This window comes from Kogia breviceps, chromosome 15 (assembly GCF_026419965.1).
Source record: "Kogia breviceps isolate mKogBre1 chromosome 15, mKogBre1 haplotype 1, whole genome shotgun sequence".
Lineage (NCBI taxonomy): Eukaryota > Metazoa > Chordata > Mammalia > Artiodactyla > Physeteridae > Kogia > Kogia breviceps.
The window spans coordinates 693,991-706,640 of record NC_081324.1 but is presented as its reverse complement, the minus strand read 5'-3'; the positions used below and the strand labels follow the sequence as shown (position 1 = coordinate 706,640).

The 12,650-nt window shown below is 64.0% G+C and overlaps 1 protein-coding gene across 6 annotated transcripts in view; it reads left to right on the top strand.

The window, feature by feature from the left end:
• The window catches only part of NFATC1 (nuclear factor of activated T cells 1), a 99,665-nt gene that overhangs the window by 55,832 nt on the left and 31,183 nt on the right, over window positions 1-12,650 (top strand). For 5 of the 6 annotated variants that reach the window (XM_059040474.2, XM_059040477.2, XM_067014585.1 and 2 more), the window contains one exon: window positions 2,434-2,566. In XM_059040474.2, the coding sequence (XP_058896457.1) occupies window positions 2,434-2,566 (133 nt within the window). Of the gene's footprint in view, window positions 1-2,433; window positions 2,990-12,650 lie in introns of those variants that run through there. The other variant, XM_059040475.2, reaches the window with a different exon arrangement.

The following is a 12,650-nucleotide window of genomic DNA, read 5'->3' as shown; positions in this document are numbered from 1 at the left end:
TTTATTTATTTTATCTATTTACTTTTGGCTGTATTGGGTCTCTTGCTGCACGCGGGCTTTTCTCTAGTTGCGGCGAGCGGGGGCTAATCTTGGTTGCACTGCGCGGGCTTCTCATTGCGGTGGCTTCTCTTGTTGTGGCTCGCGGGCTCTGGGCACACGGGCTTCAGTAACTGTGGCTCGCGGACTTAGTTGCTCTGTGGCCCTTGGGATCTTCCCGGACCAAGGATCGAACCCATGTCCCCTGCACTGGCAGGTGGATTCTTAACCACTGCGCCACCAGGGAAGCCCCCAGACAGTGGGTGTTCTTAAAGCAGGTGATATGGGTGTACCGAGTGCCGTTTGTAACCCTTACTCTGTGCCTGTCGTGACAGGTTTTCCTGTCACTGCAGTTTCCTTCCCACCTCTACCTTACTGTGTATTTAGCACTAGTGTTCCCTCGAGGACAGAACTTTGTCACAAAATTTCACAGTTTGTCTAGCATATCAGTCTGTGCCCACATCAAAACACAGCGCTGCAGCCTCTTAGAACTCGCAGAGGCCGGCCGCGCAGCGTGGAGCGTGCTCGAGGCTCCTCGCCCTGCCGGCCACACCCTGGTACTTCCTGCAGCCGCTCCTGCTGATGCCCCCCCGCTTTGCTTCTGGTCTCGGCTCGGGCAAACCCTCTTCCTTTCTGTCTCTTGTCCTGGTTCCTTCTGCAGAGATCGGGCTCCGGTCCCTGTGGACCGCCGTGTCTGCCGTCACGGAGCTCCAGCTGTGTGCCGGGCGCCAGCGTCACCTGCAGGGTCTCCTCAAATCATTGAATCCTCAGAAAACAGCCCCCGAGCGGTGTCTTTCCCTTCCGGTTCCCTGTGCCGGTGGCGGAGCTAAGACTCAGAGACGGCAGAGCCGGGGCAGAAACCCAGAGCCGTCGGGCCCCAGCCAGGCCCCGAGCACCGGCTGCGTAGCTGGGGTGCAGACTCTCAGCGGGGGTCTGGCCGAGCACACACCCTCAGCTCCGCTGGCTCCGTCCCCTCGGGGTCCCTTTGCCCAGACAGGAGACCCGCGTGCTTGTGGCTTCTTCCAAATGGAGCTGTTAGAGCCACAGGGACACATTCCCTGACCCAAGTGTGGCCCCAGGGGACGGAGCCCAGAGGGGGCTGCAGCCCGGCTCCCGGCCCTCCGGCCCTGCCACTCGCGTGCCCTCAGCAGCAGGCTTCCGAGCCCCATTTCTTCACCTGGAAAGGGAGGAGGTTGCCCTGAAGTTCTCCTCAGTTTTGGTTAAACCTTCTTCAGATTTCATTATTAACAGGATTCAATCAATTTTGCTGTTCAATTGGGTAACAGGCTACAGTTACTCTAAAAAAAAAAAAAAAAAGGGGGGCTTCCCTGGTGGCGCAGTGGTTGAGAATCCGCCTGCCGATGCAGGAGACACGGGTTCGTGCCCTGGTCCGGGAAGATCCCACATGCCGCGGAGCAACTAAGCCCGTGAGCCGTGGCCGCTAGGCCTGCGCGTCCGGAGCCTGTGCTCCGCAATGGGAGACGCCACAGCAGTGAGAGGCCCACGTACCGCAAAAAAAAAAAAAAAAAAAAAAGGGATGCCGTGGATTTTTCTTATACGTTTTCCTACTTGTTAACCGAAATCATATGACAAAAAAACCTTGAAGAAACCTTTTGGATGTGAACTCCCGCTCCCCCCTCCCTAAAGCAAGGGCCCCAAGGCCGGCCCCCACGTGGACGCCCGGTCTCAGCACACGGAGCCCAGCCTGCTTCCTTCTCCCACTCGCGTGCTGCCCCACCGCGACCTGCGACCTGTGTTCGTCTCGGTACTGGAAAGGACACAGTTTTGTAAACGTGTGGCTGACTTTTCATTTAAAACGTGGAAAGGCGACAGCAGCTTCCACGAGCCACCCTGATGCGTCCGTGCCTGCCTGTCCGCCCCTTCCAAGCTCGCTGAGCCCGACTCTCCCGGCCCCTTCGATTCGAGAGGGTCGCGGCTCGGGCTCCGGGCCGCTGGCGCAGCACGTCTCCGGCGAGCGCTTCCCCTGGGTCTTCGTCGCCAGTTGCCTGAACTGGTGCCCCCGGCTTCACCAGGAGCACCGAGTCGGCGCGTGTGGGCTTACTTTTCTGAAGGTCACGCCTAGGCTCGGGGGCAGAGGGGCGTGGGGTCTTGTGGAGACCTTCCTGCCCGGTAGCTGGCCCGCTCTCAGCATCTGCGCTCCCGGCTTCTCTCCCGGGCCAAGTCGGTGGCGTGTGAGGTGAAGCCCCCGCCTCCCTGCCTCGCACACACCCTCGGCCCGCCTTTCGGCTCTGCCGGGAGGATCAAGGTCCCCGCAGGCTCTCAGGGCGGCCCCTCTGAAGGGACACCTGCCGTGTGTCTCACACCCCGCGAGGGCCTGGGCGCGTCTCTGCGTTTGCGGGATGCTCACCGCCCCTCCTTCTACCGCTTTTCCACTAGAACTCGCTGGTGGTCGAGATCCCGCCTTTCCGCAACCAGAGGATAACCAGCCCCGTCCAAGTCAACTTCTACGTCTGCAACGGGAAGAGAAAGAGGAGCCAGTACCAGCACTTCACCTACCTGCCCGCCAACGGTAACGCTCTCTTTCTAACCTTAAACGCGGCGAACGAACTCACAGGGTGCTTTTCCTAAAAGAAAATCCGGAGCCCCGACACGCGGTGGCTTCAGTGTGGTCGCGCGGCGCGCCCGAGCTGTGACCGTCCTGTTAGCAAGATCATGTCATTGGTTCCTTCCAAAGAAAAGTGAAGCTTTCAGTGTATTTTCCTCTATTACCCTTGGGGCTGGGGGCTGCATTTGGGTGTAATTACTGATCATTTTGCTGGCTGCTTGCGGATATACAGCCGCCAAGGGGGGAGAGAAGGTGCGGCTCTTCTGTGCACAGAAGCTGAGGTGGCCTTGGTGTGAGTTTAAATTCTAGATGTTTAAGGTGGAGAAGCAAATAGTTATAATGCTTTTGCAGGTGCCTTTAGAAATAAACCCTTGTATGAAGCCTGAAGGCTGGTGGTGGGTGTGGTCATTCACTAACGGTAATGATTTCTGTCCTCGAGCTAACGTCCCACAGAAAACTCTTGGTTGGATAATTGCATCTCCGGTGAGCAGGAGGCTTTCACTCCCAAACACCCTTTACTCGAGCAAACAGCACCTTGTTCAGATTGTCCTCTCACACACTTGGAGGGTGGTTTCTTGGCCCGAAAAAGACCTGTTTACCTTCCCCACTCTTCAGGCTGTTTTCTGAAGGAGAACAGCATCGGGTGTTGTTTCGCGCCTCAACTAGTAGAAAGTCGTTTCCCGGAGTTGCTCAGACCCGAGGCCTGGCGCCCGGGGCCCACGCCAGCCTCCTCCAGGCCGGCAGGGTGTGTGTCCAGAGAGGGCTGCGTCCTGATGCCGTTGTGTCCTGTAAGCACAGCTGTGCCAACAGTCTTGTTACACTGTGGCTTCTGTTTTAAAACCTTGAGACTCGTCTAGTCTAGGAGGGAAACCGTGCGCTGGGACTAATTGCCAAAGCAGCCGTGTCATCATCTCAGCAGAATCGAGATGGCTTTGAAGGCTTCGGCCTTCTCCTAGTGTGAAATGTCACGTACCACAGACCAGGTAATAGAAAGCCCTGGAAAACCCGAGGGGATGGCAAACAGTTAGAATCAACTGTTTTTCGGGCAAACACTAGCCGCGCCGCTCCGGGCTGGAATAACGCGGTGCTGTGGTCATCACGTCACGCGCGTGCAGGTGAGCAGGGCTGCGGGAGTGCGCGTCGCCGCGGGGCCGTCGGGGGGGGGGGGGCGTTGGCCCTCCTGCTCCGGGCGCGGTGGGCACTGCTCACGCCTCACTAATCCTGCCTGTTCTTGGGTCCGGTACTACGTTCCTTACAGCAGAAACTCCTCAGTCTTTGCTTGGAAATGTAACGATCGTGTCCTAATTAAAATGCAAGCGTGGTTGACTGAAACTTGAATGCTTTAAAGAAAACCTAGGCTTATGAAGAAAAATTACTTTCGAAAGCGGTTTAGAAATCAGCTCGAACGTCGTTTCCTGCAGTTCCTGCTTGAAATTCACCTCCCGCGTAACACAGACGGCCCCAGTCAGAGGGAGGGGGTCTGCACGCACTCCGGGCCCCCCTTTCGGGTGGGGCACCGAGGCCCCCAGAGACACGTCACTGCGATCCTGGGCGGGGTCGTCGAGGGGCCGCCGCCTCCCCCAGCCCTCCAGCTTCGTTCGGTCCTGCGGGCTCCCTCCCACCAGGGGCTGACCTGCCCCCTGCTCCGCACCCCGTCGCCCCCACGTCGGCCCAGCACACCCATCACTCACGCTCTGTGGACCGTCACCCGGAGCCCTCGGTCCGTCGAGCTGGTGACGCGGCCCCACCCACAGACCCGTCCGTCCGTCCACCCGTCCTGCCGGAGCATGGCTCTCTGGCTCTCCGTGGCCTGTGCTGCCTTGCAGGCCCTGGTCTCCCTTCACTTCTCCCCTGGAAATTTGCCCCACCCCCAGGGGGCCGAGGGGGCCGTGCCGCCCACGCCCGAGAGCCCCGGCCCGGCCCGGCCCTGCCTCCCCGCGTGGCCGTGCCCCGTGGGGCTGTGATCACCCACACTGCGCTGGACCGTGAGCTCCCTGGGAGCAGAGACCCCGGCCGGCCCTGACTCCGAGCCCGGATCGTGGGGACCGTCCTTCTGTGCTTTTCTTTTTTAACAAAATAAATGGACCAATGAAAGACCGGAACTCTAGCTTCCAGTTTTAGGTTTGGTGTTTTTTCTCGCGGTCGCTTCTGCCCCCTGCAGCTTCGGGCCGAGTCTTCCCGTGGCTGAGCGCGTGGTGTCGGTTAGGGGCCAGGTGGGCTGGGCCACCCCGTCACCTCCTTCCCACGCCTGGTCTCAGCCTCTCCTCACCCTCCGAAGCCTCCGCCGCAGAGAAGCCCGCCTCCCCGTCGCCCGCCGTCTGACGCGTCAAGTTAGTGTCCGTTGTCCGAACTGGAAGGAAGCCCGGCTGCGGGTCTGCGCGGGGCCTGGGCAGCTTGGGCCCCTCCCCGTCTCTGGGGGCCATGTTTGGGGGAAGGTCTCCAGGCGCGTGTAGGACGCCCAAGCGAGCAGAGTGTGTACAGCGGGGGTTCCTGGCGGGAAGATCGAGGGCAGAGCAGAGCAGACAGCCGGGCCGTTGCAGGAGAGGCCACGGACGCACCCACGTGCAGCCGCGGCGCTTTTCCTCGGTTTCTTGTTTGTCTCTGTCTGGGCTTACCTGCAATCTCCTGAAAGAAAGCACACGCTCTCTCCAGCGCTGACTGAGCCGAGGGGCCCTGGGACCTGTCACGAGGCCGAGACCCCGGGGAAACAGCGCCGGTCAAAGACGGAAAGCAGCCTGCTCCGTGGGGAGCGGCCCCGGGGTTCGGGGGGACCGACGCCGCCCGATGACCCCGGGACGGGCGGGCAGGGGAGGCAGCTCACACGCTGGGGGGGACCCAGCGAATAACTGCAGAGGCATGGGCCCGTCAGCGTGCCCCTGAAACGGGGGAGTCAGTCACGACACATCCTCGGGTCTGGAGGGTCTGTCTCTTCCCCTGAGACGTTTCTAGCTGGTTCCCAGGAGTGCCTGCGGTCGCGCCGGGCCCCCTGCCCACCCGTCGCTCGGGCCGAGGGTCCTGGAGCTTCACCAGAGTCAGCCAGGGAGGCCCTGGGGGTGTCAGTCCTGGGCCCGAAGCCCACCCAAAACTCCCACCTGCGGGCTGAGCGGAGCCCGGTGGGTCCCGGCGCAGGCCGGCGGGAGCCGGGACGGGGCGCCCGCTGTGGCTGGCGGCACGGCCGCTGCCCGTGGGCCTTCTGGAACCTTCCTGAGTCGGCTCAGTTGTGTGGCGACCGCGTGGCGGTGAGCGTGCGTTGGCGGGGGACGGCGCACAGCTACACCCGTCGGGCCCGTGCAGGCGCTGTGATGCCTCCTCCTGGGAACTGCCGCGTCCCGGGGGCTGCTCTCAGTAAATTCCCAGCTTTACGGGCGCTCTCGCTGTTCCAGCAGGAGGACGAGGGACCGACGTTTTCATTTCTTGCCACGTTAAACCAGCCGCCGCAGAGAGGCAGGGAATTGGCTGCCCCCCCCGGGCCCCTGGGAGGGACGAGTCAGGGCCGGGCCGGGCCCCGTGGGGAGGGTTTGGAAGCGGGCCTGAGCCCCTCGCGGTGTGTCTGGCCCGCACGCCGCTGGCCTCGCTGTGAGGTGTCCAGACCCGGTGGCGGGAGGGCGCAGGCGTGTGAAGGGGAGGGGGCTTCCCCTCTAAAGGCCGCCACGGGGTCAACGCTGTCGCCCGTCTTGACTGACACCGGCCTGAGGCCCCCGACGTGGCTTTGAATCCGCAGGGAGGGGTTTGAGCTTGGAACGGAGTAGGACGGGGCGGGGGGGGTGCGGAATCGTGGGGCCTGAACTGCTGGGAAAGAAGGCGGGTGCCCTTTCCGCGGGGGGCCGGGGCCGGGAGGCCAGCGCGGCCACACCCAAGGCCGCCCCACGGAGACCATCAGCCGTGGCGGAACAGCGACGGGGAGGGCGGTTTTGATCCGATACCTGAGGGCCACGGGCCACCGACCGCAAAGGCAGCGCGAGTCGGGAGTGAGGCCGGACCCCCAAGAAGTCTGAGCACAGCCTTGCGGAGGGAAGACCCGGTGGCCCCTCCGCCCGGGGACCGGGGGCTGCGCGCCGGAGCGCGGGGGTTTCCCCAGCACGGCCCCCCGCCAAGTCGCAGCCCTCGGTGCGCAGCCGCTCGGGTCAAACCACAGGAGGGTGAATCGCGTTCCCTTGGACGCAGCGCCGGCAACGCTGTGGGCGAAGCCCGAGCGGCGCGTCCGCTGGCTCACACGGCCTGCTCCGCCCGAAGGCCGGTGCCAGCCCGGCTGCCGGGAGCCGGAGCCCCGGGGCCGGCGCCACGGACGGCGAGGCCGCCACACCCGCTCACACCCCGGCTGCCCCATCGCTCACCGTCGGGCGCCCTCGGGCGCTGCCTCTCAGTGTCCGCTCGACACTTCCGCAGAGGCTGCCAGGCAGCACCCCCAGAAAGGCGGGGAGGACCCGAGGGAGGACAGGCCACCCCGTCGGGCTTGGCGGGCACTGCCGCCGCCGCGGAGCCGGGGTCTCGGCGGAGTCTGTGGTGTCTCGGTCGGGAGGTTCCTGCCATGCGCCCAGAGCCTCGTCCTCTGGGAACCCGAGGACCTGGCACAAGTGCTGGCTGTGCCGTGGGTGGGGGGGGGGCAGGAACTCGTCCCCAAAGGAAGAAACGCGGTCCCTGCCGTCACGCGGCGGCGGGGTCTGTGAGTCCCCTCGTCCACTGGTCCATCCGCGCCCCCCGTCCCCTCTCGGCCCTGGGAGCGGACGTGGGTGCCCGCTCGCTGAGGGCCGGTGGTGCACGGGGCGGTGGCCGGAGCCGAACCACCGAGCCCTTGGTGGGAGGGGTGGGGGCCGGTCACAGGAGGAGCCCTCGCCTGCGGGGGGTGCTCAGCGCCCGTGATGTCACCAGACGTCTCTGCAGGTCAGGGGCGCCTCCGATCAGAGATGTGTACTCGCAATCTGGAGGCTGCTGGAAGCAGCGCCGGGTCCGGGGGCCCCTTCCCGGGTCCGGGGGCCCCTTCCCGGCTCACGAACACCCCTTTCTCGCCATGTCTCCCACGTACAGCGAGGCCCTCTCTCCCTCCTAAGACCACAGCCCTACGGCATCAGGACTCCTCCAACCTCGCTGAACCCGACTCCTTTCCTAATGGCCCATTTCCAAACACAGCCGCCCTGGCGTCAGGGCTTCAGCCCCCGCGTCTGGGGGACAGTTCAGTCGGCAGCAGCATCCCCGGCCTGTCCGAGGCGTAAGAGCTGGGCTGTGGCCCCAGGCCTGACCCCCGGCCCCGCTGCTCCTTGTACCAGCGGGTCGGGAAGAGGGAGGGCCCCGCACCGCTGTCCCCGTGCGTGCGAGGCTCCGGGCCGCGGCCGTTACGGCTCACGCCGCGTCGGGTCCCTCGCCGCCTCTTAGGTGGCCGTCACGTCTGTGTTACAGCTGGAAAACCGAGGCCTGGGGGTCACGGGATCAGCCCCAGGGCCGCGCAGCCGGCGGGTGCCTGCCGGGGCTCTGAGTGCATCCACCTGAGAGCAGTGCAGACGTTCGCCCTCGTCCCAGGTGTGGCCACGTCTGTGTGTCCGTCCGTGTGCGCAGGAGACTAGCTGTGCGCGTAGGAGGAGCGCCTGCTTTTCTCTCGGTGCAGCTTCGGGTTGGCCTGCTTTTCCGCGTCCGTTTTGCCTTCATTCTTCATTCGCCTGCATCTGGACGCCGTGCGAAGTGCCGGGGATACGAATGTCTGTAAAACCCCGAGTTCCGGGGACTCGCAGAGGAGCATGGTCTGTCACAGGCGCGTAAAGTTTTCTGGGTAAAACAGAGTTGGGTTCCCGCGGTGCCGAAACTCAAGAGGGCCGAGGCCCAAATGTCTCCCCAGCAGCTGCCACGCAGTTGGCCTTGGCCTCCCCCGGGTCAGAGGATGGGCGTCCTGTGGTCGGACCCCTGGGCCGTCCTCTGCAGGTGGCGGGGGGCACCCGGCTCCTCCGTCTTTGTGTGAGGGTCCTGGCCGGGGCATGAGCCCCAGGGCACAGGTGTGAGGGGAGCCCGAGACAGCCGCTGCGCTCCACCTGTCTTCCCGGGGACGGCGGGAAGATGGTCGCGTGATTCAAGAGAGACAGCGCCCTTTTGTGTAACGGCCGGCAGGCCGGGGTGTGAGCCCCGCTCCCCGCAGGGGCCGTGTCGCAGTGCCCACTGGCTTCTCTATCCACGTGGGATCCTGGGGGTCAGGCCGAGTTGAGGACCCCAGGCCTCAGTCCTGCCCCAGGTCCTGGTACCGGCCCAGGGCCGAGTGGCCGTGAGGCGAGGGCCTCTGCCACCTTTGTCTGATCTTCCAGTAAATCAGTCCGGGGTAGCCATTTGCCAAATCCACTGAACCCCTGGGTGACGGGCAGGGTATGGACGTGGGCACTGATTTCCACGGGTGGATGCGAACTGAGAGGCGTCGGGAGGGCGTGCGGATGGGATGGGGCAGCTGTGCCTGGGGGGCCGCGTGTCCCCCCCGCGCCCTGCAAACAGAGCGGGCTCACGTTTGCTGCTGGGCCACGTGAGTGACACGGCAGTGCGGCCACATCTGTGAACCGTGAGCACCTGGAGAGTGTCCACGCCGAGGAGGCGCGGGTCCGGCGGGGGATCCGGAGAGGCGGGCGGACCTGCCTGGGCCTCCCGATCCCACTGGGTGGCCAGCAGGCGGGCCCAAGGCAGGCAGGTCCCCTGCGTCCGCAGAGGAGGCGGGAGGCACCCTCTGCTTTCGGTGCGTTTAGACTCTGTAGGTGCCCTGGGGGTAGCTGGCGTGCATGCCCCGCGCCCCGCGTCTGCCCCACGTCTGCCTGGAACTGCCCCTACCTGGAGCCGAGGCGCTGGGTCTCTGTCCTGGTCACCGTTCCTGGGCTGTGCGGAGTCCCCAGGGCAGGCCGGGTGGAGATTTATCCCTGTTAAGTGCACAGGAGTCTGTGCCAAAGGGAGCCCGTAGTGCTGGGGCCTCCAGAGGCGGGATCGGCCCACCGCGTGGGTGCAGAGAGGCTGCAAACGCAGGGGAGGGAGACTGAGCTGAGCAATGAGGCCCAGCTCGGCTGGGTCCCCAAGGACTCGTGCGCCCGCCAAGGCCCGGAGGCTGGGGTGGGGAGGGGTGGGGAGGGGTCCCGCCCGGGTCGAGTCTCCACCTGACCGTGGGAAGAATCCAGTGGGTCCCGACGCCATGGGAAGGTGATGCATTTCCTGAACGCTTGCCTCGCGCCCTCTGCTGGGTCTGGCCCACAGAGGCCCCTCAAGATCGATTGCTGAAACTTTCCCAGAAAGACCCCCAGGGCGAAGAGGGAGTGAACGCGGGTGCGAACGCGGGTGCCACCGGGCGGCTTTAAACAGGTTGTAAACCACAGACATTGAAGCGGCCGGCAGCACAGATGCCCAATCGCTCCTGCCCTCCGCCAGCCCCCGGGATCACAGGGCCTGGGCTGGCCACGTGGCATGTAAATCAGGCCCGCGCCCGTTTCCCGGCTGCACCTCCAAAGCCGGCAGAGCAGACAGGGTGAGGGGTTTTATTTAATTTAATTAATTAATTAATTTGTTTGTTTATATACGTTTGGCTGTGTTGGGTCTTCGTTTCTGTGCGAGGGCTTTCTCTAGTTGTGGCGAGTGGGGGTCACTCTTCATCGCGGTGCGCGGGTCTCTATCGCGGCCTCTTGTTGCGGAGCACAGGCTCCAGAAGCGCAGGCTCGGTAGTTGTGGCTCATGGGCCTAGTTGCCCCGCGGCACGTGGGATCCTCCCGGACCGGGGATCGAACCCGTGTCCCCTGCATTAGCAGGCAGATTCTCAACCACTGCGCCACCAGGGAAGCCCAGGGTGAGGGTTTTTAAAGAGCTCGGGGGACCCTGGACAAAAGTGGCGAGCTGGCCCTCGTGCCTGGCTGAAAATCCAGTGCAGGAGGGAGGCGCCCAGCAGGGCTTTAACTTAACCTTCTAGACGCGTATTTCCTTAAGGTCGAGAACTCTGAGCCTCAGCACGCTGATGCAGAATTTAACCCTTGCCATTCTGGACGCCACAGGCCACACGAGCAGCTTTCGAATCCAGCCCCTCCCACCCCCAGGTCGTATGGGTTTGTCGGGGCTGTTTATAGTGACAGCTGTGCCCACTGGCCGTTTCTGGGTGATTCTGGTTGGAGGCTGCCCCCAGCCCGCAGTGCCGTCTGCAGAGCCACGTCCTGGAGCCTAAGGCTGTAGGACCAGAGGCAGGGCCGCTTGCTCCTGGGAGAGGCCGTGTTGCCTGTGCTGGAGCTGACGGCCACCTTCACACCCTGGGCATTTTAGCGGGAAGCGGGTGCGGCACGTGACTTGTTCTCACATGCGAGGACGTTCATCTGTGTCAAGCCTGCCCCGGGCCGCTCCCCCACCCCCTACCTGCCTCCCTGGGGTGCCCAGCTCGGGGCAGGAGCCCGTGTCGGGCTGCACACAGAGCTTGGACCCAGCAGAGGCCCCTCCTTGAGGTGGGCTTCCACGCGGGGACCCCAGCCGGTAGGGGCTCGTGGAAGAAACCCTGAGCTGGGACTTCCCTGGTGGCGCAGTGGTTAAGAATCCGCCTGCCAATGCAGGAGACATTGGTTTGGTCCCTGGTCCGGGAAGATCCCACATGCCGCGGAGCAGCTAAGCCCGTGCGCCACAACTACTGAGCCTGCGTTCTAGAGCCCACGAGCCACAACGACTGAGCCCGCGTGCCACAACTACTGAAGCCCACATGCCTAGAGCCCGTGCTCCGCAACAAGAGAAGCCACCGTGATGAGAAGCCCGCACACCGCAAGGAAGAGTAGCCCCTGCTCACCGCAACTAGAGAAAGCCCGCACGCAGCAACGAAGACCCAACGCAGCCAAAAATAAATAAATAAATAAATAAATAAATTTTTAAAAAAGGGCTTCCCTGGTGGCGCAGTGGTTGAGAGTCCACCTGCCGATGCAGGGGACGCGGATTCGTGCCCCGGTCCAGGAAGATCCCACGTGCCACGGAGCGGCTGGGCCCGTGAGCCGTGGCCGCTGCGCCTGCGCGTCCGGAGCCTGTGCTCCGCAACGGGAGAGGCCACGGCGGTGAGAGGCTCGCGTACCGCAAAAACAAAAAAAGAAACCCTGGGCTGCAGGAGCTTCTGCCACAGGCGTGCAGATTGGGAGGGGAGAAACCCTTAGGTCCTGAGAGGCCACCTGGCGAAGGCTCAAGTGCTTCTGCACTCGCGCCGGGACACGGGGCCACAGGCAAATCGAATCTGGGGGCCCGGCGTGGACTTCGAGCGGCCCCGGTACCAAGTGCCTGCCCCTCCCCTGGGGCCTGCGGTCCCCGCGTCAGGGCACGTTCACGTGGGGAATCTTCACCCCCTCGCTGCGGAGGAAGCCCTCGGGGCCACGGGAGACGCACACGGCTGGCTGCTGCCGGGACCTGCGGGCGTTTCCCCCGTGTGTGAGACACACGGAGATCAGTGCCACCCGAGGCGCCGCGTCCTACAGCACAGGCCTGAGGCCTCGCAGCTCTCGGCCCGACGTGACTTCAGGGACGAGTGGCCGACCGTGGCTCGGCCTGCAAGGGGCGGGGACTCTTCCCGCGGCGGCCCCGCGATGCCCCTCACCCGCGTGTTTCCTCCCTGCCTTCCAGCTGTCAGCGCCGCCCGGGGGCCAGGTGCCTCCCTGCCCAGTGTGCAGACACGTCAGAGGCAGAAAGAACGGCTGGGAAGCCGGTACCGTGAGGGCAAGACTGAAGGAAACAGCTTCTCTGGGAACCCCGAGCTGAGAGCCCAGGGCCTGCAGATGTGAAGCAGGGTTACGTGCTCTGGCATCCGTGGGTCTGCAGTGTCACCTGGGTCCCAGCCACGTGGCTACCGTGCTGCCCAGGTGCCCCTGCGACGGGCTTCACAAGAGGCCGTCCTCCCCATCACGGTGGCTACGGATTCGCAGGCGCCCGGCTGTTCCAGAAGAGATGTGCATCCTTGCTGGCTTGAGACCTCTGTTAAAGCAAAGCTACGTTCGGGAGGGAATCTTTATTTACTGGAGGAGGAGGCTGGGATTTGCGAGGGGCGTTCCCTCCATGTGGCTGCCCCGGCCGCCAGGAACCCAGCAGCACACACACG